Source organism: Gorilla gorilla, chromosome 11 (genome assembly GCF_029281585.2).
Source record: "Gorilla gorilla gorilla isolate KB3781 chromosome 11, NHGRI_mGorGor1-v2.1_pri, whole genome shotgun sequence".
NCBI lineage: Eukaryota > Metazoa > Chordata > Mammalia > Primates > Hominidae > Gorilla > Gorilla gorilla.
The window spans coordinates 99,957,188-99,982,663 of NC_073235.2; the positions used below are offsets into that span (position 1 = coordinate 99,957,188).

Consider the following 25,476-nt stretch of genomic DNA (forward strand, 5'->3'; position numbering starts at 1 on the left):
GGCTCCCTACTTGGCTTTTGCTGGTGTAGGTGGGGATCGGCCACAGGTTCTTCTGTGGTATTTGGCTGGAATAGAGTGGTTATTGTCTAAATATTTGCTCTTACTAGGCTTTTGCTGGAGATTTTTGGTCTGGAACATTGGTATTTCCAAGTTGCTGGCTTCTTCAGCTCCAAGTCTGAGATAAATGAGGCAAAAATAAAGCCAAGGAACTGACCACTGGTCTTCTTATGTTTGTTTTACATACAAAGTTCAGGGTTTTTAGTTATAGATCACGGGAGGAATCTATTCCATCTTTCTAGAAGCAGAGGTCTGTGTATTTTCTTATGTGAAGTGTCTATTTAAGCCTTTTGCCAATTTATAATTAGGCGCCATGTCTTTTTATGATTTTATAGGAGTCGTTTCTATATTTGTGATATGAATCCTCTGTCATATATGCTTTGCAAATATAGTCTCCCAGTCTGTGGCCTGCTGTTTCTTAAATTAGGAGTGTTGATTAACAGAAATTTAATTTTTTTTTTTTTTTTTTGAGACAGAGTCTCACTCTGTCGCCCAGGCTGGAGTGCAGTGGGGCAATCTCAGCTCACTGCAACCTCTGTCTCCCGGATTCAAGCAATTCTCCCACCTCAGCCTCCTGAGTAGCTGAGACTACAGGCACATGCCACCATGTCTGGCTAATTTTTGCATTTTTAATAGAGATGGGGCTGGGCGCAGTGGCTCATGCCTGTAATCCCAGCACTTTGGGAGGCCGAGGCGGGTGGATCATGAAGTCAGGAGATTGAGAACATCCTGGCTGACACGGTGAAACCCCGTCTCTACCGAAAATACAAAAAAAATTAGCCAGGCGTGGTGGCGCATGTCTGTAGTCCCAGCTACTTGGGAGGCTGAGGCAGGAGAATGGCCTGAACCTGGGAGGCGGAGGTTGCAGTGAGCCGAGATCGCGCCACTGCACTCCAGCCTGGGAGACAGAGTGCGACTCCGTCTCAAAAAAAAAAATAGAGATGGGGTTTTGCAATGTTGGCCACACTGGTCTCGAACTCCTGGCCTCAAGTGATCCACCCGCCTTGGCCTCCCAAAGTGCTGAGATTACAGGCGTGAGCCACTGTGCCCGGCCAGAAATTTAAAATTTTGATGAAGTCCAATTCCGGATATTTTTTTGGAGGTGGGTGGGTGGTGGGACAGGGTCTCACTGTGTTGCCCAGGCTGGAGTGCAGCGGTGCAATCTTGGCTCCCTGCAACTTCCACCTCCTGGGCTCAAGTGATTCTCCCACCTCAGCCTCCTGAGTAGCTGGGACCATAGGCACCAGCCACCATGCCCAGCTAATTTTTGTATTTTTTGTAGAACAAAAGTCTGGAACTCCTGGCCTCAAGTGATCCGTCCTCCTAAGCCTTCCAAAGTGCTGAGATGACAGGTGTGAGTGACTGTGCCTGGCCTCCAGATATCTTTTGAAATAAACTCCTTTATTGGGCTGGGTTCGGTGGTTCATGCCTGTAATCCCAGCACTTTGGGAGGCCAAGGCGGGAGGGATTGCTTGAGCCCAGGAGTTCAAGACCAGCCTGGGCAACATGGTGAAACCCTGTCTCTATAAAAAATACAAAAATTAGCTGGGTGTGGTGGCATATGCCTGTAGTCCCAGCTACTTGGGAGGCTGAGGTAGGAGGATCGCTTGAGCCCAGGATGATTGAGGCTGCAATGAGCTATGATAACACCACTGCACTCCAGCCTGGGTGACAGAGTGAGACTGTCTCAAAAAAACAAAAAATAACAAAAACCAAAAACCCACAAAAAACCAAAACAACAAAAAACTCCTTTATTGCTAAATAAGCCAAGTTAAGTTCTGTTGCTTACGGGTAATAATGTGGCTTACGTAAACCTTCAAAAACTCACCTTGGCTGGGCGTGGTGGCCCACGCCTGTAATCCCAGCACTTTGGGAAGTCGAGGTGGGTGGATCACTTGAGGCCAGGAGTTCAAGACCAGCCTGGCCAACATGGTGAAACCCTACTTGACTAAAAATAGAAAAATTAGCTGGGTGTGGTGGTGTGCACCTGTAGTCCCAGCTACTCGGGAGGCTGAGGTGGGAGAATTTTCTTGAACCCAGGAGGCAGAGGCTGCAGTGAGCCGAGATCATGCCACTGCACTCCAGCCTGGGCAACAGGGTGTGACTCTGTCTCAAACAAACAAACAAAAACAAACAAACAAAAAACAAACTCACCTTGATACTTATACATTTATCTTACACATAAATGATTCATTTATTCCCTCTATTGATTTAATTACTTGGTATTTTTACATAGAAAAATTTGAATGCTCAAAACATGTTTAGAACCCATTTCTTTTGCAGTCGTCTTCACCAAAACTTTATGAACCTCATCAAAACTGAGGCTCATCATTTTACAGTTTTGCCTAATTTTCTGCCTCAAACACCATCTCAGAACTTAAACATCTGACAGACCTGGTTCTGCAAACTTTGCACTATTACACAAATAAAATTCATTCTCAAGGGATGATAGATTACCAGCAAATGTTATTTAAATTGATATGTTACAAGTTCTGATGAGTAACATTTAGCTAGTTTTTCTATGTATCCACTAGTACATTTTTATATAATGTGTGCTTAGTTATATACTATCCCCATTGTTAGCAATTTCACTTCATTTGATTCTCCATCTGAATTTACACTTTCCATACAGTACTACTCTGGGGCTCTGAAGAGTTAAGAGAAAGAAATCCTCTTTAGCCATATGGGGAGGGAAAGGGCCACAGTCCTTCCAGCCAAGAAGGAATGGTGGTGAGGAATCAATAACAGGCAAGGGCGGGAAAACGGGACAGCTCCTCCGGCACTCCAGAATGAAAGAAATGAAAATGCATCTGTTACATTTATATTCAAATATATAAACACCTGCTCCTGATAACACAAATGATTTGGAGATAGTTGTGAATAGACTGTAGCTCTGTCTCCTGCTTCTCCTCCTCCTAAAAGCCCTAGAATCTCTCAAAGAGGGTGACCTTTCCTTTTCTCTTTTACTGAAATGAATTGTAGTGACACTGATAGAGCTGATTTCCCTGGTGATTAGGTAGGTGTTAAATGTGTCCATGAAAGATAACAAGGTGGTATACAATCCAAAGGGGATGGAATTAACACTTGGTATTGAAAACAAAGATGAAAATTACATAGATACTACACCAAGGGGAATGGCAGATCTTCACCCAACATCTGGGATCTTGATACCTTTCATTATAACTTACAGGTTTTAAAAATTCACATGCCAGAGCCCCTAAGGAAATCATAGTGTTATAAAAAGAACTGAATATACAACTGGCAGATAATAAAATTAGACATATTTAACTCCTTAGGCATAGAGAGCCCAAGTTTTTTCCTTTTTTTAAAATAATAGGCTCAGAGCTATTTACACACATTTAAAATACTCTAGAACCACTTGGTCATAAATTATTCACTATCATACAAATTCATCACATAACTTAAGGGTAATTGGAGCAAATGCTTCTAAAACAAGTTTTGAGGATATGACAGACTAGTAAGTTTATTTTAATAAAAGTTATTTTAATAAGAAGAAATAACTCAGATTAAAAATAAACAGGGGAGAGGAGAAAAAAATAAACTGAGAAAGTATGCTTACACGAATTTTTTAAAAAAGCAATTGCTTGGCTGGGTGCAGTGGCTCACGCCTGTAATCCCAGCACATTGGGAGGCCAAAGTGGGTGGATTGCTTGAGGCCAGGAGTTCGAGACCAGCCTGGCCAACATGGTGAAACCCCATCTCTACTAAAATTACAAAACTTAGCCAGGCATGGTGGTGCAGGCCTGTAATCCCTGCTACTCAGGAGGCTGAGGCAGGAGAGTCACTTGCTGGGAGGCGGAGGTTGCAGTAAGCCGAGATTGCAGCCTGGGTGACAGAGTGAGACTCTGTCTCAAAAAAAAAAAAGTTATTGGTATATTTCTGAGTTTTTTCTTAGTCAAATATAAATTCCTATCTCTGTTTTTAATTTACTACTTCCAATCCCCTATGTATACGGGCTGAATGATAAAGAAGTCTCTACCTCTTGTAGACCCTGGAATTGGGAAAAACAGATCTTTCTGATTTGTTCTTTGTGCTTCCTAACTTCATTACGTTTTATGGACTCCTGAAGCAGTGATTGTTTCCACCAAAAATCCACTAACTCTTGATTATGGAACTCAAGTCCATCTAAAAGTCAAAACAAAAACCATTTCTGCAAATATTGTTGACAGCTATTGCTATAGAATAAGACTGAGAAGAATATTCTTAAATTCCTTTATACTGTACTTCTGGATGATAAAAGTGGAATAATTCCTGTTAATTTTATCAGCAATTAATGGAGATTGACTTAGTTTAGATACACTATATAATTGATAACATGTAATACATATCTGTTATATGTATAAAGCATATTATATGAGGGCCAGGCATGGTGGCTCACGCCTGTAATCCCAGCATTTTGGGAGGCCAAGGCAGGCAGATCATGAGGTCAAGAGATCGAGACCATCCTGGCCAACAGGTGAAACCCCATCTCTACTAAAAATACAAAAATTAGCTGGGCGTGGTGGCGCACGCTGCCTGTAGTTCCAGCTAATCTGGAGGCTGAGGCAGGAGAATCGTTTGAACCCAGGAGGTGGAGGTTGCAGTGAGCTGCGACTGTGCCACTGCATTCCAGCCTGGGTGACAGAGTGAGACGCCGTCTCAAAAAAAGCCACAAAAAGCCCCCAAACCAAACATATTATATGAATATTTGTGTTCAGTAAAACAATAACACAATAAAAATGATGTTTTATTATTAAAATGATCTTACAATGTCAACATCAATGTTAATAAAAATATATAATAGGCTGAATTCATCAATGATAGAGTAAGTTATAATTCACTTGGAGGTTCCATCTTTCAAAGTAAGCCTTTCACAGATAAATGAAAATCCTCTATTTTGTAGAATTTTAAAGATTGTTAAAGGCTGAGTCAAAGCAAAGCCACCTCTATTAGAAGGGGAAAGAAAAGCAAGATGAAACAAAATAGGTTATCATACATATCGCGTGTGCTATGAGCATCTTTCTATTCCTGCCAGATTGAAAATTCTAGGTTTCAACATTCTTCAGGATTTAACAAGTCAAAATAAAAGCAGAATTCAAATCTAGACAGATGTAAAAGACTTCAGTTTCAAATTGAAGTTGATGTTTTTCCTCTTCATAGTATTTGGACTTTAAAATAAAAAAAATTAAATCTTACTCTCTACTAAGGTATTTATGTATTGAGATTATGGGTTCTTTTCATATTGAATTTTAAGAGATGCTGCTTTGCTGTCTGCATTTTTAGGCTTTTAGGAGCAACAACATGTATGTGCAATGAATCAGTACAGGGTTGGTGACATGACCCTTTAAAAGCAAAGATATATAAAAAAGATTTTTTTCAAAAAATATTTTAACACATAGGGGCTTGCTTTGTATATACATGCTATAGTTAAAGACAAAATATGGATTACTTATTATATTTGGGAAGTAGATATTTATTTGCACTAATTAGCTGTGTGTGTGTATGAGAGAGAGAGAAAAAAAAGAAAGAGAGAGAGGTTATTTTTCAGCTTAAATAAGACTGTACCTTCCTGAGAACTCTCTCTAATTAGGTAAAATACTGATTGAGATATTCAATCTCCTTACCAGGAATTGTAAGAAAGTCTACTTTGTACATTCATGAGAAGCTGAAATAGATTATTGTGTAATAACCGAATGGAACATCTGTTTAACCAGATGTTTTAGTTGAGAGAAGTGTAAACATGATTCTAAATGTATAAATATGTTGGTTATTCTTCCTTGTCTGGGAGGTTGTGCCAAAGTTTACATAGATTAGAGGAAAGGCTGGGTCTGGAAAAATTCAAAAATATTACATAAATGCAGAGAAAGTAATACAATAAGGTCAGTTGGCAATGATTTTAACAATTATTTACAGGGCCTTCCTTTGCTTCACCTCATGGCTCACATACAAGTGACCTGAGTCACTCCATCTTCCTGATCAAACTGTCCGTCGTCTAATTCCTGGAGGACGCTGTCACTGCTGCTGAACCCAGAGAAGCTGTTGTGCTGTGCCAGCCTTCCCTCCTTTGTCCAGCATTCCCGGGAGGGAGAAAGGCGGCACTCCTCAGGCGGGTGTCTGCTCTCTGCAGGTTGTGACGAGGTTGTGTCTAATCCGATGCTTCTACTGGTGGCTTTATTCTTGTCTTCACCTTTTATGTGGCGGCTGGCTTTCTTCTGAAACACAAGACATTGGCGACCAGGAGAGTTAAAAAGATGGGTGTTTCCTGTCCCTCTGGTCTAGCACATGCTGCCTTTCTGCCTCCAGGAATGTCCTTTTCCCCAGCTCTTCAAAATCCTGCTCAGCTTCAACGACCAGCTCAGAGCCACCTCCACATTCCCCTCTCCACCCAAATACAAATGAACTCCCTTCTCCCTGTTTTGTAACTCTTTGTAGGTTCCTGGCACATCATTCTTATTGGTGGGTATGTTATGTACACATCTCGGCCCTCAGTGACATCTCTAAGGAAGGAAATTTATTGAAATCATACTTTGGGAGAACAAAGCAAGGTATAAATACTAATATATTTTTCTTCTTAGTGTTAGTTCGGATCTGTAGAGCAGAAAAGGTGCTTTGATGGCCACCTTACACCCATGTCATGTAGGCAAAGGCTGCACAGAAGAGTCACAGGGATATGGTTTGGCTGTGTCCCCACCCAAATCTCATCTTGAATTGTAACTCCCATATTTCCCATGTGTTGTGGGAGGGGCCTGGTGGGAGGTAGTCAAATCATGGGGGTGGGTCTTATCCCATGAATAAGTATCATGAGATCTGATGGTTTTATAAAGGGGAGTTCCCTTGCACATGCTCTTTCTTGCATGCCACCATGTGAGACATGACTTTGCTCCTCATTTGCCTTCTGCCATGACTGTGAGGGCTCCCTACGTGGAACTGTGAGTCAATTAAACCTCTTTCCTTTGTAAACTACACAGTCTCGGGTATGTCTTTATTAGCAGGATGAGAACAGACTAATACAGTAAATTGGTACTAGTAGAGTGGTGGGGGTGGGGGGTGCTATAAAAATACCCAAAAATGTAGAAGCAACTTTGGAACTGGGTAACATGCAGAGGTTGGAACAGTTTGAAGGGCTCAGAAGAGGACAGGAAAATGTGGGAAACTTTGGAACTTCCTAGAGACTTATTGAATGGCTTTGACCGAAATGCTTATAGTGATATGGACAATGAAGTCCAGGTTGAGATGATTTCAGATGGAGATGAGGAACTTGTTGGGAACTGGAGCAAAGGTGTCTCTTGCTATGTTTTAGCAAAGAGACTGGTGGCATTTTGCCCTTGCCTTCAAGATTTGTGGAACTTTGAACTTGAGAGAGATGATTTAGGGCATCTGGCAGAAAAAATTTCTAAGCAGCAAAGCATTAAATAGGTGATTTGGGTACTGTTAAAAACATTCAGTTTTATGTATTCACAAAGATATGGTTTGGAATTGGAACTTATGTTTAAATTTGCAGACTGATGATACCATAGAAAAGAAAAACCAATTTTCTGAGAAGAAATTTAAGCTGGCTGCAGAAATTTGCATAAGTAACAAGGAGCCAAATGTTAATTGCCAAGACAACGGAGAAAATGTCTCCAGGGCATTTCACGGCAGCTCCTCCCATCACAAGCCTGGAGGCCTAGGAGGAAAAAATGTTTTTGTGGGCCGGACCTAGGGCCTTGCTGCTTTGTGCAATTTTGGGACTTGCTGCCCTGCATCCCAGCCATGGCTATATGGGGCCAACATAGAGCTCAGGCTGTTTCTTCAGAGGGTGCAAGCCCCAAGCCTTGGTGGCTCACATGTTGTTTTGGGCCTGTGGGTACACAGAAGTCAGGAAATGGGGTTTGGGAACCTCTGCCTAGATTTCAGAGGATGTAAGGAAACACCTGGATGTCCAGGTAGAGGTGTGCTGCAGGGATGGAGCCCTAATGGAGAACCTTGCTAGGGCAGTGTGGAAGGGAATTCTGGGGTGGAAACTCCCACATGGAATCCCCACTGGGATACTGCCTAGTGGAGCTGTGAGAAGAGGGCCACCGTCTTGTAGACCCCAGAATGGTAGATCCACTGACAGCTTGCACTGTGCACCTGGAAAAGCTGCAGACACTCAATGCCAGCCTATGAAAGCAGCCAGGAGGGGGGCTGTACCCTGCAAAGCCACAGGGGCAAAGGTACCCAAGGCCATGGGAACCCATCTCTTGCATCAGTGTGACCTGGATGTTAGACAGGGATCAAAGGAGATAATTTTAGAGCTTTAAGACTTGATTGCCCCACTTGATTTTGGATTTGCATGGGGCCTGTAACCCCATCATTTTGGCCAATTTCTCCCACTTGGAATAGATGTATTTACCCAATGCCTGTACCCCCATTGTATCTAGGAAGTAACTAACCTGCTTTTGATTTTACAGGCTCATAGGCAGAAGGGACTTGCCTTGTCTCAGATGAGATGTTGGACTGTGGACTTTTGAGTTAATGCTGAAATTAGTTAAGACTTTTGGCTGGGTGCAGTGGCTTACACCTGTAATCCCAGCACTTTGGGAGGCTGAGACAGGAGGAACATTTGAGGTCAGGAGTTTGAGACCAGCCTTACCAACATGGTGAAACCTCGTCTCTACTAAAAATACAAAAATTATCTGAGTGTGGTGGCACACGCCTGTAATCCCAGCTACTTGGGAGGCTGAAGCAGGAGGATCACTTGAATCTGGGAGGTGGAGGTTGCAGTGAGCCAAGATCACACCAATGCACTCTAGCCTGGGCAACAAGAGAAAGACTCCATCTCAAAAACAAACAAACAAACAAAAAACAACTTTGGGGAACTGTTAGGTAGGCATGATTGGTTTTGAAATGTGAGGACATGAGATTTGGGAGGAGCTGGGGCAGAATAATATGGTTTGGCTGTGTCCTCACCCAAATCTCATCTTGAGTTGTAGCTCCCATAATTCCCAAGTGTTGTGGGAGGGACCCAGTGGGAGGTAATTGAATCATGGGGGTGGGTCTTTCCTGTGCTGTTCTTGTAATAGTGAATAAGTCTCATTAGATCTGATGGTTTTATAAAGGGGTGTTCCCCTGCATGTGCTGTCTTGCCTGCCGTCATGTAAGACACGACTTTGCTCCTCATTCACCTTCCGCCATGGTTGTGAGGCCTCCCTAACCATGTGGAACTGTGAGTCAATTAAACATCTTTCCTTTAAAAATTACCCAGTCTTGGGTATGTCTTTATTAGCAGCGTGAGAACAGACTAGTTTACACGGATAATTCAGACTGAGTTTATTTTGAGCGAGTATCTAGAATGTCTTCAAGGGTGAAGTGGACCCTTTCCTTGTCCTGCTGCAAACTGCTTCTGCCTTACACAGTATAAATGCTCAACAATTCAATCCAGCTCATTCAGACTCTCTGATCAACTGTGGATGTTTTTGCTAATAAATATTTACTGAGGGCAGAGAATGTTCTTGGTTCAGTCCAGAATAAAGGGGACATGGTCTCTGCCCAGGCAACTTAAGTCAAAATAAGGTATCTAGCTGGGCAAAGTGGCATGAGCCTGTAGTCCCAGCTACTCAGGAGGCTGAAATGGGAGGATTACTTGGGCCTGGGAGTTCAAGGCCAGCTTAGGCAACATGGCGAGACCTCAGGTCATATATATATATATATATATATATATATATATATATATATATATATATATGAATTAGCTGCTTAACTTGTGATGTTCAGACTCCTGATGAGATTTCATTATAGGAGCCTTTTTTTGTTGTTGTTGAGACAGAGTCTTGTTCTGTTGCCCAGGCTGGAGTGCGGTGGTGCAGTCCCAGCACACTGTAGCTTCTGCCTCCCGGGTTCCAGCAATTCTCCTGCCTCAGCCTCCTGAGTAGCTGGGACTCCAGGCATGCGCCACCTTGCCAGCTAATTTTTGTATTATTAGTAGAGATGGGGTTTCAACATGTTGGCCAGCTGGTCTTGAACTCCTGACCTCAGCATTTTGCCCACCTCTGCCTCCCAAAGTGCTGGGATTACTGGTGTGAGTCAGTACCACTGTGAGTCAGTGGTGTGGCGTCTGGCCTTTAAGAGCTTATTTAATACTGATAACATGGCAGATATTAGAGAATATGATCATATCCTCCTAGGCAAATAAAATTGAATATAGATTTAAAGATACATTTAAAAATCACAGTAATTTCCCAGTTTACAAAGAGCTCATTTACTGAAAATTCATTTATATGTTATTTGGGAACTAGGGTTGCATTTTTCCTAAATGTAAGAAGTAAAATTATAAAATTCTTAGATAGATTGTAGAAATCAGATACCCAGGCTGATCTTACAGAAGTTTGTTAATGATTCATCTGTTGAAATGCAGTGCATAAAATACCCGGGTATTTTCTACTGGTTTTTACAGCAAATATACAAAGCAAACAAACAGCTTTATTAAAGGGGATTTTGTGAGCTACTGTGGAATGTAATACCATTTATGACACTGTTTGTACAGGAAGATGCAGCCCCAGCGGGTTGCATAGAAAGGAGTTTATTGGCAGCTCAGGGGCAGCTCATCTTTTTCTTGGCCAAGTTACCGGAGTTGAGCAAGTTTAAGGGAAAAAGTTGTGAAAGGAAAATAACCCTTGGGGCCCCAAAATCACCAAGCTAAAAGGAAAAGTCAAGCTGAGAATGGCTTAGGGCAAACCTGTCTCCCATTCTATTCAAATTCACCCCTCTGCTCACTGAGATAAATGGATATCTGATTGCGTCTTTTGGAGAAGCTAATGGAAACTCAAAATAATGCAGCCACTTTTCTCTTATCTACCCCTCCCCATTTGGAGTTGTCCCGCTTTTAGTCCCATCTTTCTGGATGGAACCAAAGTTCATCTTACATATGTTGATTGATGTCTCATGTCTCCCTAAAATGTGTAAAACCAAACTGTGCTCTGACAACCTTGGGCACATGTCATCAGGACCTCCTGACTCTGTGTCATGGGAATGTGTCCTTAACCTTGGCAAAATAAACTTTCTAAATTAACTGAGACCTATCTCATATTCGGGGTTCACAAAGTCTACAGTAGGTCCTTTCTCAACAATGGCCCACCTTCGTGGCCCCAAGTTAGACACAGTTTGGTGGTTGTCACGTTTTCCATTGGCACCCTTGCATTCATCAAATGCAAATATCAGCTCTTCAGTTATTTTCCTGTTTATTCCTATTCACCAAATTTATTGAAATTAATATATGCGGTGGAAGCTGACAGATTTACTCTCAGAAAAGGTACGAAATTTGAGAATGGCACCTTCTTCCCTGCACTGGGGCATTGGTCAGCAAAGATACAGTCTTTTGGCTTCAGATACGGCTGATGAACACTGCCAGACTGTGCTCCTTTCTCAAGCCTGGCCAGTGGCTATCTTTCCCACATGCATAACGAATGCATTCACTCTTTTTTTTGAGACAGAGTTTCTCTCTGTCACGCAGGCTGGAGTGCAGTAGCACAATCTCCACTCACTGCACTGACCACCTCCCGACTTTTCAGAGTCATTACTATCTACAATTGCTTGACTACCTCCTGGGCTCAAGCAATTCTCCTGCCTCAGCCTCCAGAGTAGCTGGGATTACAGGAGCACCACCATGCCTGGGTAATTTTTCTATTTTTTACAGAGATGGGATTTTGCCATGTTGGCCAGGCTGGTGTTGAACTCCTGGACTTAAGTGATCTGCCTGCCTCAGCCTCCCAAAGTGCTGGGATTACAGGCGTGAGCCACCGCACCCAGCCAGAATGCATTCATTCTTGAATGATGCTCTCAATGCTCTCAACACTGACAGAATCAAAATAGGAAGGTGCGGGTTCCTGGGGGCTTCCTGGGTCTTGCCTTGCTCACCAGCGCTAGGCCCAAAGGTAAATTTTGCAATTAATTCCTCATTATATATCAGCTAATAGAGGCCAAGTCTCACATACTTAACAAGAATTTTCTTAATAAAAATGGGATGCTCTTCATAATAATAAGACATTCATAGTAATTCACTTTAAAATAAGCATTAATAGGTAAACAGCCACCAAATGTAAATTTCAAATGTTAAAAGATGGCAAAATACTTAGCACTGCACCTCTAAAAAGACTTCTGTACCAACACACACTTTTTTTCTTTTTTTACCACGTGACTGTTATGTCAGGCCTCTGAGCCCAAGCCTGCATGTATACATCCAGATGGCCCGAAGTAACTGAAGAATCACAAAAGAAGTGAAAATGGCCATTTCCTGCCTTAACTGATGACATTACCTTGTGAAATTCCTTCTCCTGGCTCAGAAATTCCCCTACTGAGCACCTTGTGACCCCCAGCCCTGCCCGCCAGAGAAAAACCCCCTTTGACTGTAATTTTCCTTTACCTACCCAAATCCTATAAAACTGCACCACCCATATCTCCCTTCGCTGACTCTCTTTTTGGACTCAGCCCGCCTGCACCCAGGTGATTAAAAAGCTTTATTGCTCGCACAAAGCCTGTTTGGTGGTCTCTTCACACAGATGCGCATGACATTTGGTGCCGTGACTCGGATTGGGGGACCACCCTTGGCAGATCAATCCCCTGTCCTCCTGCTCTTTGCTCCATGAGAAAGATCCACCTATAACCTTGGGTCCTCAGACCAACCAGCCCAAGGAACAGCTCACCAATTTTAAATCAGGTAAGCGGCCTCTTTTACTCTCTTCTCCAACCTCTCTCACTATCCCTCAACCTCTTTCTCCTTTCAATCTTGGTGCCACCCTTCAATCTCTCCCTTCTCTTAATGTCAGTCCCTTTCCTTTTCTGGCAGAGATAGAGGAGACAGATTTTATCCGTGAAAACAAAACTCTGGCGCCGGTCACAGACTCGGGAAGACAGTCTTCCCTTGGTGTTTAATCACTGCGGGGACACCTGTCTGATTATTCACCCACGTTTCAGAGGTGTCTGATCATGACAGGGATGCCTGCCTTGATCCTTCACCTAGTGGCAAGTACCACTTTCCCTGGGTGGTAAGCACCACCTTGCCTGGGGGGCAATTGCCCCCCACCCCTTCTCTCCATGTCTCTACCCTCTCTTTTCTCTGGGCTTGCCTCCTTCACTATGGGCAACCTTCCATCCTCCATTCCTCTTTCTTCTCCCTTAGCCTGTGTTCTCAAGAACTTAAAACCTCTTCAACTCACACCTGACCTAAAACCTAAACACTTTATTTTATTCTCCAATGCCACTTGACCGCAATGCAAACTCAACAATTGTTCCAAATAGCCAGAAAATGGCACTTTCAATTTTTCCATCCTACAAGATCTAGATAATTCTTGTCGTGAAATGGGCAAACGGTCTGAGGTGCCTGACGTCCAGGCATTCTTTTACACATCGGTCCCTCCCTAGCCTCTGTTCCCAATGTGACTTGTCCCAAATCCTCCTTCTTTCCCTCCTACCTGTCCCCTCAGTCCCAACCCCAAGCATCACTGAGTCTTTTCAATCTTCCTCTTCTACCGACCCATCTGACCTCTCCCCTCCTCCCCAGACTGCTCCTCCTCAGGTTGCTCCCTGCCAGGCTGAATCAGGCTCCAATTCTTCCTCAGCCTCCACTCCCCAACCCTATAATCCTTCTATCACTGCCCCTCCTCACACCTGGTCTGGCTTACAGTTTTGTTCCACGACTAGCTCTCCCTTACCTGCCCAACAATTTCCTCTTAAAGAGGTGGCTGGAGCTAAAGGCATAGTCAAGGTTAATGCTCCTTTTTCTTTATCCGACCTCTCCCAAATCAGTTAGCGTGTAGGCTCTTTTTCATCAAATATAAAAACCCAGCCCAGTTCATGGCCCATTTGGCAACAACCGTTAGACGCTTTACCGCCCTAGACCCAGAGGAGGCAAAAAGCCATATTATTCTCAATATGCATTTTATTACCCAATCCGCTCCCGACATTAAAGAAAAGCCCCCAAAATTAAATTCCGGTCCTCAAACCCCACAACAGGACTTTATTAACCTCGCCTTCAAGGTGTACAATAACAGAGAAGAGTTGCAATTACTTGCCTCTGCTGTGAGAGAAACCCCAGCCACATCTCCAGCACACAAGAATTTCAAAACTCCTCAGCCACAGTGGTCAGGCATTCCTTCAGGACCTCTTCCCCCAGGATCTTGCTTCAAGTGCCGGCTAATCTGGCCACTGGGCCAAGGAATGCCCACAGCCTGGGATTCCTCCTAAGCCATATCCCATCTGTGCGGGACCCCACTGGAAATCGGACTGTCCAAGTTGCCCAGCAGCCACTCCCAGAGCCCCTGGAACTCTGGCCCAAGGCTCTCTGACTGACTTCTTCCCAGATCTTCTCAGCTTAAAGGCTGAAGACTGATGCTGCCTGATCACCTTGGAAGCCTCCTGGACCATCACAGACGCTTTGGGTAACTCTTACAGTGGAAATTAAATCCATCCTCTTCTTAATCAATATGGAGGCTACCCACTCTACATTGCCTTATTTTCAAGGGCCTGTTTCCCTTGCCTCCGTAACTGTTGTGGGTATTGACAGCCAGACTTCTAAACCTCTTAAAACTCCCCAGTTCTGGTGCCAACTTGGACAACATTCTTTTAAGCACTCTTTTTTAGTTATCCCCACCTGCCCAGTTCCCTTATTAGGCCAACACATTTTAACCAAATTATCTGCTTCCCTGACTATTCCTGGACCACAGCCACATCTCATTGCTGCCCTTCATCCCAACCCAAAACCTCCTTCGTGTCTTCCTCTCACATCCCCCCAACTTAACCCACAAGTATGGGACATCTCTACTCCCTCCCTGGCAACCAATCACACACCCGTTACTATCCCATTAAAACCTAATCACCCTTACCCTGCTCAATGCCAGTATCCCATCCCACAACAGGCTTTAAGGGGATTAAAGCCTGTTATCGCTCATCTGCTACAGCATGGGCTTCTAAAACCTATAAACTCTCCTTACAATTCCCCCATTTTACCTGTCCAAAAACCGGACAAGTCTTATACGTTAGTTCAGGATCTGTGCCTTATCAACCAAATTGTTTTGCCTATCCATCCTGTGGTGCCCAACCTGTACACTCTTTTGTCCTCAATACCTTCCTCCACAACTCACTATTCTGTTCTTGATCTTAAAGATGCTTTTTTCACTATTCCCCTGCACCCCTCGTCCCAGCCTCTGTTTGCTTTTACCTGGACTGACCCTGACAACCATCAGTCCCAGCAGCTTACCTGGGCTGTGCTTCCGCGAGCCTTCAGGGACAGCCCTCATTACTTCAGCCAAGCTCTTTCTCATGATTTACTTTCTTTCCACCCCTCCACTTCTCACCTTATTCAATATATTGATGACCTTCTACTTTGTAGCCCCTCCTTTAAATCTTCTCAACAAGACACCCTCCAGCTTCTTCAACATTTATTCTCCAAGGGATATCTGGTACCCCCTTCCAAAGCTCAAATTTCTTCTCCATCTGTTACCTACCTCGGCATAATTCTTCATAAAAACACACGTGCTCTCCCTGCCGATCATGTCCAGCTGATCTCTCAAACCCCAACCCCTTCTACAAAACAACAACTCCTTTCCTTCCTGGGCATGGTTGGATACTTTCGCCTTTGGATACCTGGTTTTGCCATCCTAACAAAACCATTATATAAACTCACAAAAGGAAACCTAGCTGACCCCATACATCCTAAATCCTTTCGCCACTCCTCTTTCCATTCCTTGAAGACAGCTTTAGAGACTGCTCCCACACTAGCTCTCCCTGACTCATCCCAACCCTTTTCATTACACATAGCCAAAGTGCAGGGCTGTGCAGTCGGAATTCTTACACAAGGACCGGGACCGTGTCCTGTAGCCATTTTGTCCAAACAACTTGACCTTACTGTTTTAGGCTGGCCATCATGTTTCTGTGTGGCGGTTGCTGTTGCCCTAATACTTTTAGAGGCCCTCAAAATCACAAACTATGCTCAACTCACTCTCTACAGTTCTCATAACTTCCAAAATCTATTTTCTTCCTCACATCTGACACATATACTTTCTGCTCCCCAGCTCCTTCAGCTATACTCACTCTTTGTTGAGTCTCCCACAATTACCATTGTTCCTGGCCCAGACTTCAATCTGGCCTCCCACATTATTCTGGATACCGCACCTGACCCCCATAACTGTATCTCTCTGATCCACCTGACATTCACTCCATTTCCCCATATTTCCTTCTTTCCTATTCCTCACCCTGATCACACTTGGTTTATCGATGGCAGTTCTACCAGGCCTAATCACCACTCACCAGCAAAGGCAGGCTATGCTATAGTATCTTCCACATCTATCACTGAGGCTACCACTCTGCTCCCCTCCACTACCTCTCAGCAAGCTGAACTCATTGCCTTCACTCAAGCCCTCACTCTTGCAAAGGGACTATGCATCAATATTTACACTGACTCTAAATATGCCTTGCATATCCTCACCACCATGCTGTTATATGGGCAGAAAGAGGTTTCTTCACTACACAATGGTCCTCCATCATTAATGCCTCTTTAATAAAATAGGTCTCTTCTCAAGGCCGCTTTACTTCCAAAGGAAGCTGGAGTCATTCACTGCAAGAGCCATCAAAAGGCATCAAATCCCATCGCTCAGGGCTATGCTCATGCTGATAAGGTAGTTAAAGAAGCAGCTAGTGTTCCAATTTCTGTCCCTCACGGCCAGTTTTTCTCCTTCTCATCAGTCACTCCCACCTACTCCCCCACTGAATCTTTCAGCTATCAATCTCTTCCCACACAAGGCAAATGGTTCTTAGACCAAGGAAAATATCTCCTTCCAGCCTCACAGGTCCATTCTATTCTGTCATCATTTCATAACCTTTTCCATGTAGGTTACAAGCCATTAGCCCGCCTCTTAGAACCTCTCATATCCTTTCCGTCATGGAAATCTATCCTTAAGGAAATCACTTCTCAGTGTTCTATCTGCTATTCTACTACCCCTCAGGGATTGTTCAGGCTCCCTCACTTCCCTACACATCAAGCTCGGGGATTAGCCCATGCCCAGGACTGGAAAATTGACTTTACTCACATACCCTGAGTCAGGAAACTAAAATACCTCTTGGTCTGGGTAGACACTTGAACTGGATGGGTAGAGGCCTTTCCCATAGGGTCTGAGAAGGCCACTGCAGTCATTTCTTCCCTTCTGTCAGATGTAATTCCTCAGTTTGGCCTTTCCACCTTTATACATTCCGATAATGGACCGGCCTTTCTAGTCAAATCACCCCAGCAGTTTCTCAGGCTCTTGGTATTCAGTGGAACCTTCATACCCTTTACCATCCTCAGTCTTCAGGAAAGGTAGAACGGACTAATGGTCTTTTAAAGACACACCTCACCAAGCTCAGCCTCCAACTTAAAAAGGACTGGACAGTACTTCTTTTTTTTTTTTTTTTTAAATTATACTTTAAGTTCGAGGGTACATGTGCACAACATGCAGATTTGTTACATATGTATACATGTGCCATGTTGGTGTGCTGCACCCATTAACTCATTGTTTACATTAGGTATATCTCCTAATGCTATCCCTCCCCATTCCCCCACCCCACGACAGGCCCCGGTGTGTGATGTTCCCCTTCCTGTGTCCATGTGTTCTCATTGTTCAATTCCAAACTATGAGTGAGAACATGTGGTGTTTGGTTTTTTGTCCCTGCGATAGTTTACTGAGAATGATGATTTCCAGCTCCATCCATGTCCCTACAAAGGACATGAAATCATCCTTTTTTATGGCTGCATAGTATTCCATGGTATATATGTGCCACATTTTCTTAATCCAGTCTATCACTGATGGACATTCGGGTTGGTTCCACATCTTTGCTATTGGGAATAGTGCCGCAATAAACATACGTGTGCATGTGTCTTCGTGGCAGCATGATTTATAATCCTTTGTGTATATACCCAGTAATGGGATGGCTGGGTCAAATGGTATTTCTAGTTCTGGATCCCTGAGGAATCACCACACTGTCTTCCACAATGGTTGAACCAGTTTACAGTCCCACCAACAGTGTAAAAGTGTTCCTATTTCTCCACATCCTCTCCAGCATCTGTTGTTTCCTGACTTTTTAATGACCGCCATTCTAACTGGTGTGAGATGGTATCTCATTGTGGTTTTGATTTGCATTTCTCTGATGGCCATTTTCTTGTGTGTCTGTTGGCTGCATAAATGTCTTCTTTTGAGAAGTGTCTGTTCATATGCTTTGCCCACTTTTTGATGGGGTTGTTTTTTTCTTGTAAATTTGTTTGAGTTCATTGTAGATTCTAGATATTAGCCCTTTGTCAGATGAGTAGATTGCAAAAATTTTCTCCCACTCTGTAGGTTGCCTGTTCACTCTGATGGTAGTTTCTTTTGCTGTGCAGAAGCTCTTTAGTTTAATTAGATCCCATTTGTCAATTTTGGCTTTTGTTGCCGTTGCTTTTGGTGTTTTAGACATGAGGACTGGACAGTACTTCTACCTCTTGCCCTTCTCAGAATTAGAACGTGTCCTCGAGATGCTACAGAGTACAGTCCATTGAACTTTTACATGGACGCACTTTCTTGCTCAGCCCCAACCTCATCCCAGACACCAGTCCTCTAGGTGACTATCTTCCAGTCCTCCAGCAGGCTAGACAGGAAATTCACCAGGCTGCTTATCTTCTCTTGCCTACTCCAGATTACCAGCTATATGAAGACACCCTAGCTGGACGATCAGTTCTTGTTAAGAATCTGACCCCTCAAACTCTACAACCTTGATGGACTGGACCCTACTTAGTCATCTATAGTACCCCAACTGCCGTCCACCTGCAGGATCCTCCCCACTGGGTTCACCATTCCAGAATAAAGCTGTGTCCGTTGGACAGCCAGCCTAATCCTTCCTCTTCCTCCTGGAAGTCACAAGTACTCTCTCCTACTTCGCTTAAACTCACTCGCATTTCTGAAGAACAGTAATAACCCTCATGAGCCTAATACATCCCTTCATTCTATTAAGACTATTCATCCTTACCCTACTTTTTGCAACAGGGCTTTATGCAATCACCCTCACTATTTGGACTGCACCCCAAAAACTTCTCATCCCTACCGTCTTCTGTCTAGTCATACTCCTATTCACCATTCTCAACTACTTGTAAATGCCCTGCCCTTATTTACACTGGTGGTTTACACTTTTCCTTCAAACCATCATAACTGATATCTCCTGGTTTTACCTCAAACTGCCACTTTTAAGTCTCTCTTAAAGTGAATAGATGATCTTTGCTGACAGGGCACACTCCAATACTTTCACCCTGATGAAGTTCTGTTCTTTACTTTTATACTCACTCTTATTCTCATTCCCATTCTTATGCCACCCTCTACCTCTCCCCAGCTATCTCCACCACACTATCAATCTCACTCTCTCCTAGCCATTTCTAATCCCTCCTTAGCAAACAATTGCTGGCTTTGCATTTCCCTTTCTTCCTGTGCTTACACAGCTGTCCCCGCCTTACATACAGACTGGGCAACATCTCCTGTCTCCCTACACCTCCGAACTTCCTTTAACAGCCCTCACCTTTACCCTCCTGAAGAACTTCTTTACTTTCTAGACAGGTCCAGCAAGACCTCCCCAGACATGTGACATCAGCAAGCTGACGCCCTCCTCTGCACTTACTTAAAGAAACCTTTCTCCTTATATCAACTCTACTCCCCACATATTCGGACCCCTCACAACACAAACTACTATTCCTGTGGCTGCTCCTTTTTGTATCTCTCAGCAAAGACCCACTGGAATTCCCGCAGGTAACCTTTCACCTTCGTGATGCTCCTTCACTCTTCATCTCCAAAGCCCAACTACACACACCACTGAAACAATTGGAGCCTCCCAGCTCTGTATTACAGATAAGCCCTCTATCAATACAGGCAAACTTAAAAACATTAGCAGTAATTATTGCTTACGAAGGCACTTACCCTGTATTTCACTCCAACCTTGGCTACCTTCCCCTTGCTCCTCAGATTCTCCTCCCAGGCCCTCTTCTTGTTTACTTATACCCAGCCCCGTAAATAACAGTGAAAAGTTGTTCATAGATACTCAACGTTTTCTCACACACCATGAAAATCGAACCTCCCCCTCTATGCAGTTACCCCATCAGTCCCCATTAAAACCTCTGACAGCTGCCACCCTAGCTGGATCCCTAGGAGTCTGGGTACAAGACACTTCTTTCAGCACTCCTTCTCATCTTTTTACTTTGCATTTCCAGTTTTGCTTTACACAAGGTCTCTTCTTCCTCTGTGGATCCTCTACCTACATGTGTCTACCTGCTAATTGGACAGGCACATGCACATTAGTTTTTCTTACTCCCAAAATTCGATTTGCAAATGGGACCGAAGAGTTTCCTGTTCCCCACATGACACCGACACGACAAAAAAGAGTTATTCCACTAATTCCCTTGCTTGTCAGTTTAGGACTTTCTGCCTCCACTAATGCTCTCGGTACTGGAATAGCAGGCATTTCAACCTCTGTCATGACCTTTCGTAGCCTCTCTAATGACTTCTCTGCTAGCATCACAGACGTATCACAAACTTTATCAGTCCTTCAGGCCCAAGTTGACTCTCTAGCTGCAGTTGTTCTCCAAAACCGCCAAGGCCTTGACTTACTCACTGCTGAAACATGAGGACTCTGTATATTTTTAAATAAAGAGTGTTGTTTTTACCTAAATCAATCTGGCCTGGTGTATGACAACATAAAAAAACTCAAGGATAGAGCACCAAAACTCTCCAACCAAGCAAGTAATTATGCTGAACCCCCTTGGGCACTCTCTAATTGGATGTCCTGGGTCCTCCCAATTCTTAGTTCTTTAATACCTGTTCTTCTCCTCTTATTCAGACCTTGTATCTTCCGTTTAGTTTCTCAATTCATACAAAACTGCATCCGGGCCATCACCAGTCATTCTATATGACAAATACTCCTTCTAACAACCCCACAATATTGCCCCTTACCACAAAAATCCTCCTTCAACTTGACCTTTGCTACTCTAGGTTCCCACGCCGCCCCTAATCCTGCTTGAAGCAGCCCTGAGAAACATCGCCCATTATCTCTCCATACCACCCCCAAAAATTTTCGCCATCCCAACACTTTAACACTATTTTGTTTTATTTTTCTTATTAATATAAGAAGAAAGGAATGTCAGGCCTCTGAGCCCAAGCCTGCAGGTATACATCCAGATGGCCTGAAGTAATTGAAGAATCACAAAAGAAGTGAAAATGGCCGGTTCCTGCCTTAACTGATGACATTACCTTGTGAAATTCCTTCTCCTGGCTCAGAAGTTCCCCCACTGAGCACCTTGTGACCCCCACCCCTGCCCGCCAGAGAACAACCCCCTTTGACTGTAATTTTCCACTACCTACCCAAATCCTATAAAACGGCCCTACCCCTGTCTCCCTTCGCTGACTCTCTTTTTGGACTCAGCCCGCCTGCACCCAGGTGATTAAAAAGCTTTATTGCTCGCACAAAGCCTGTTTGGTAGTCTCTTCACACAGACACGCGTGACATGTTAAGTTTAATAAATACATCTTCAGCAATCATATCACCTCTCCTACCCCACCCTCATTTCACATTAAATAATAACATTTCCAACAGACCAAACTGTGATGTTCTCATAACTTAGACTGTAGAAGTCTGAAGCCCAACTAGTTCTTGGAGATTATCTACTTCAGTCCCCTTATTCTACAGAGGTGGGGCCCAGACCCAGAGAGAAAACAGGATTTGTCCAAGGTCATGGAATAGCTGGCCCAGAACTGTAGCCTGAGTCTCTTACCTTATTCTTTTCACACTGTCTTACCCACATCTGCAAAAATATGAGTAGATTTGCTGTAAAAGATTTGTGTGTTTCCTAAATAAAAATTTCATTCAATCATAAAAATAACGTACATTTAGTATAGAAAATGTGACAAAACAAAGAAAAAGCAAAACCCACCTATAATTCCATCTCCTAGAAATACAACTGTTAAAATCTCGGCATATTTTCCTATTTTTTTCTCTCTCTACATATATATGTTTGCATGCACACAGACGATGTATAGAAACAGTACATAAAACGTTTTTTTTTGAGATGGAGTTTCACTCTGTCACCCAGGCTGGAGCGCAGTGGCACGATCTTGGCTCACTGCAACCTCTGCCTCCCAGGTTCAAGCGATTCTCCTGCCTCAGCCTCCCAAGTAGTTGGGATTACAGGAATGCACCACCACGCCCAGCTAATTTTTGTATTTTTAGTAGGGACGGGGTTTCACCATATTGGCCAGGCTGGTCTCCAACTCCTAATCTCAAGTGCTCTGCCCACATTGGCCTCCCAAAGTGCTGAGATTAATTATAGGTGTGAGTCATGATGCCCAGCTCATAGAATGTTTTATACCTCACTTTCCCATTTAGCACCGTATTGTGAATATTTCTCTATGTCAAAATAAAGATTTCCCATGCTACATTTTTAGCCTTACTCATATACTTCCTCACTTTCTTTTGATATTTTCACTGTAAAATTGGAGGAAATTATACCAAGATTTGGATGCAGAACTAATAAAACCTTTGATAAAATCTACTAACTTTTCAGTCATTCCTATTTACAAAAAAAGGGTGACCCATTAAAAATACATGAAACCTAGTGACACATTAGTTGAATTTAGGGTGTTGTACCATTCTACATTTCAGTTTTCACTGTTGGTATCTTAAAAGCAAAAGATTTAAGTCAGAATTTTACCAGCAATCATAAAACATTGTGTTGGACACAATCTTGGATAGCGTTATGATGGATACAATGGAAGTGTGGCTAAGACATTTAGTTTATAAAGCGACAAAAACATGGAATGGACATTGAGGATTTCTTTCCTTCTTCAACCTTGCAATCCTAATTGTAGCTCTTGGACCATTTGGAAGAGTTAGAGGTTTTGAAACACGCAGAGAGGTGCTACCCTTGCCTGCTCACAGAACATATTCCTGGATCTTCCCAGCTTGGGGCTGTCAAAATCATGGAAGCCTAGGAAGAGGGAGGGGTATGGTGGGCTTATTACTACCTTTCCAGCCAGCTTTCCTATCCATCTTCTTCTCTACTGCAGTGTGGGCAGGTGACCCAGTCAGATCTGACCAGAGTCATTCCCTGGGACTACTATACTGACTCTAGGATAAACAAGTTCTTTCTTTTTGATAAGGAGGCCAAGCTTACCTCCTAAGGAGCCCTCTGCACATACACACAACACACACAGAAGCCAAACAAACAGATGAGAGGAAACGTCTTGACAATGTGGAATCTCTGATGTCAGTAAGTGAGGTCTTCGGTTATTTTTCTTTTTCTTTCTTTCTTTTTTTTTTTTTCTGTCTGAGACAGAGTCTCACTCTGTAGCCCAGGATGGAGTGCAGTGGTGCAATTACGGCTCACTGCAGCCTCAACCTCTCCCACTCAGCCTCCAGAGTAACTGGGACTACTCTGGACACCTGTGCATGCCACCATGTTCAGCTAATTTTTGTATTTTTTGTACAGGTGGGGTTTCACCATGTTGACGGGGTTCCTTCCTTCCTTGTTCTTTTTTTTTTTTTTTTTTAAGATGGAGTCTCACTCTGTCGCCCAGGCTGGAGTGCAGTGGTGTGATTTCTGCTCACTGCAACCTCCGCCTCCTGGGTTCAAGCGATTCTCCTGCCTCAGCCTCCGGAGTAGCACTTGCCACCATGCCCGGCTTGCCACCACGCCCGGCTAATTTTGTATTTTCAGTAGAGACGGGGTTTCATCATATTGGCCAAGCTGGTCTCGAACTCCTGACCTTGTGATCCGCCTGCCTTGTCCTCCCAAAGTACTCGGATTACAGGCGTGAGCCACATCGTGCAGCTGTTTTTTTTTTTTTTTTTTTTAATGTCGTGAGCTATGCCAGTATAGCCTTCCCACCTAGAAACCAATAAATTCCCTTATATACATAGGCTAGTCTGAACTGAGTTTATGTCCCTTACAATCCAAAGAACACCAATAAGGAATATAGAAACAAGCTTGAGTGGCCAGAAGAGTGCTGCTCTCCCACCCTAAATCTGCCCTTATGGCAGCAGGGATCACTCTTCTGACTCAGCATAGCTACCATTTCCTCGAATCCATTTAGAGGCCTCTCCCCAAAATAAAGAGAAATAAAAATAGATAAAAGGAACAGCAAGATAAAAAGACCCTGGCCTTTTGGCATCACACAGAGAAAAGAGAAGTTAGCAACTTCACTAAGCTTCATAAGCATTCCATGACCCAAGGACAGTCTTTACTGAAGGACAAAGGCATAGAAAATATAGTCTATGTAATTTGTAGAGCAAATTGATCTTTGACATTTTATTTTTTAAATGAACATCAGTAAAAGTGACTTTGGGGTGTACAATTCTATGAATTTTAATACGTGTATAGATTTAACCACATTTGGGACACGGAACAGTTCCACCACCCCAAAACACTCCTCTATATATCCCTCTATCACACCCTTCCGCCACCCGTAATCCCTGGAAACCACTGATCTGTTCTCCACACTATAGTTTTGTCTTCTTGAGAATGTCATTTAAATAGAATTATACAGTCTGTAATCTTTTGAGGCTGGCTCTTTTATTCATTAAAATGCCTTTGAGATTAATCCAAGTTATGTGTATCAGTAAGTTCTTTCCTATTCATTTTTATTTTTTATTTGTAGAGACAGACTTTATCTTATTTTACTTTTTTATGAGATGGGGTCCCATGTTGCCCCAGTTGGTCTCAAACTCCTGGCCTCAAGGCCAGCCACCTGCCTTGGCCTCCCAGAGTGCTGGTATTACAGATGTGAGACACCATGCCCAGTCCTTTTTATTTCTGAGTATTTAATTGTATGGATGCACCACTGTTGTTTATTCATTCACTTGTTGAAGACATTTGGGTTGTTTCCAGTTTGAGGTGATTACGAATACAGCTGCTACAAATACTTGTGTGTAGGTTTCTGTGTGAACGTAAGTTTTTATTTCTCTAGGTTAAACACCCAAGACAGGGACTGCTGGGTCATATGGTAAATGTCTGTTTAACTTCCTAAGAAGCTGCCAAACTGTTTTCCAGGGTGGATGATATGGTTCGGTTCTGTGTCCTCAACCATATCTCATCTTGTAGCTCCCATAACTTCCACGTGTTGTGGGAGGGACCCGATGGGAGATAATTGAATCACAGAGATGGGTCTCTTCTGTGCTGCTCTCATCATAGTGAATAAATCTCACGAGATCTGATGGTTTTAAAAATGGGGCCAGGCACAGTGGCTCACGCCTGTAATCCCAGCATTTTGGGAGGCCAAGGCAGGCGGACCACGAGGTCAGGAGTTTGAACCAGCCTGGCCAACATAGTGAAACCCCATCTCTACTAAAAATACAAAAATTAGCCAGGGCTGGTGCTACGTGCCTGTAATCCCAGCTACTCAGGAGGCTGAGGCAGGCAGAATTGCTTGA

General features: G+C 43.5%; 1 protein-coding gene across 1 annotated transcript in view; it reads right to left on the reverse strand.

Annotated features, from left to right (window-relative positions):
* Positions 1 to 4,786: 4,786 nt before the first annotated feature.
* Positions 4,787 to 25,476, reverse strand: part of RFTN2 (raftlin family member 2) — a 99,824-nt gene continuing 79,134 nt past the window's right edge. The window contains exon 9 of the mRNA XM_019021642.4: positions 4,787 to 6,269. Coding sequence (XP_018877187.2) covers positions 5,997 to 6,269 — 273 coding nt within the window. The 3' untranslated portion in view covers positions 4,787 to 5,996. The remainder of the gene's footprint in view (positions 6,270 to 25,476) is intronic.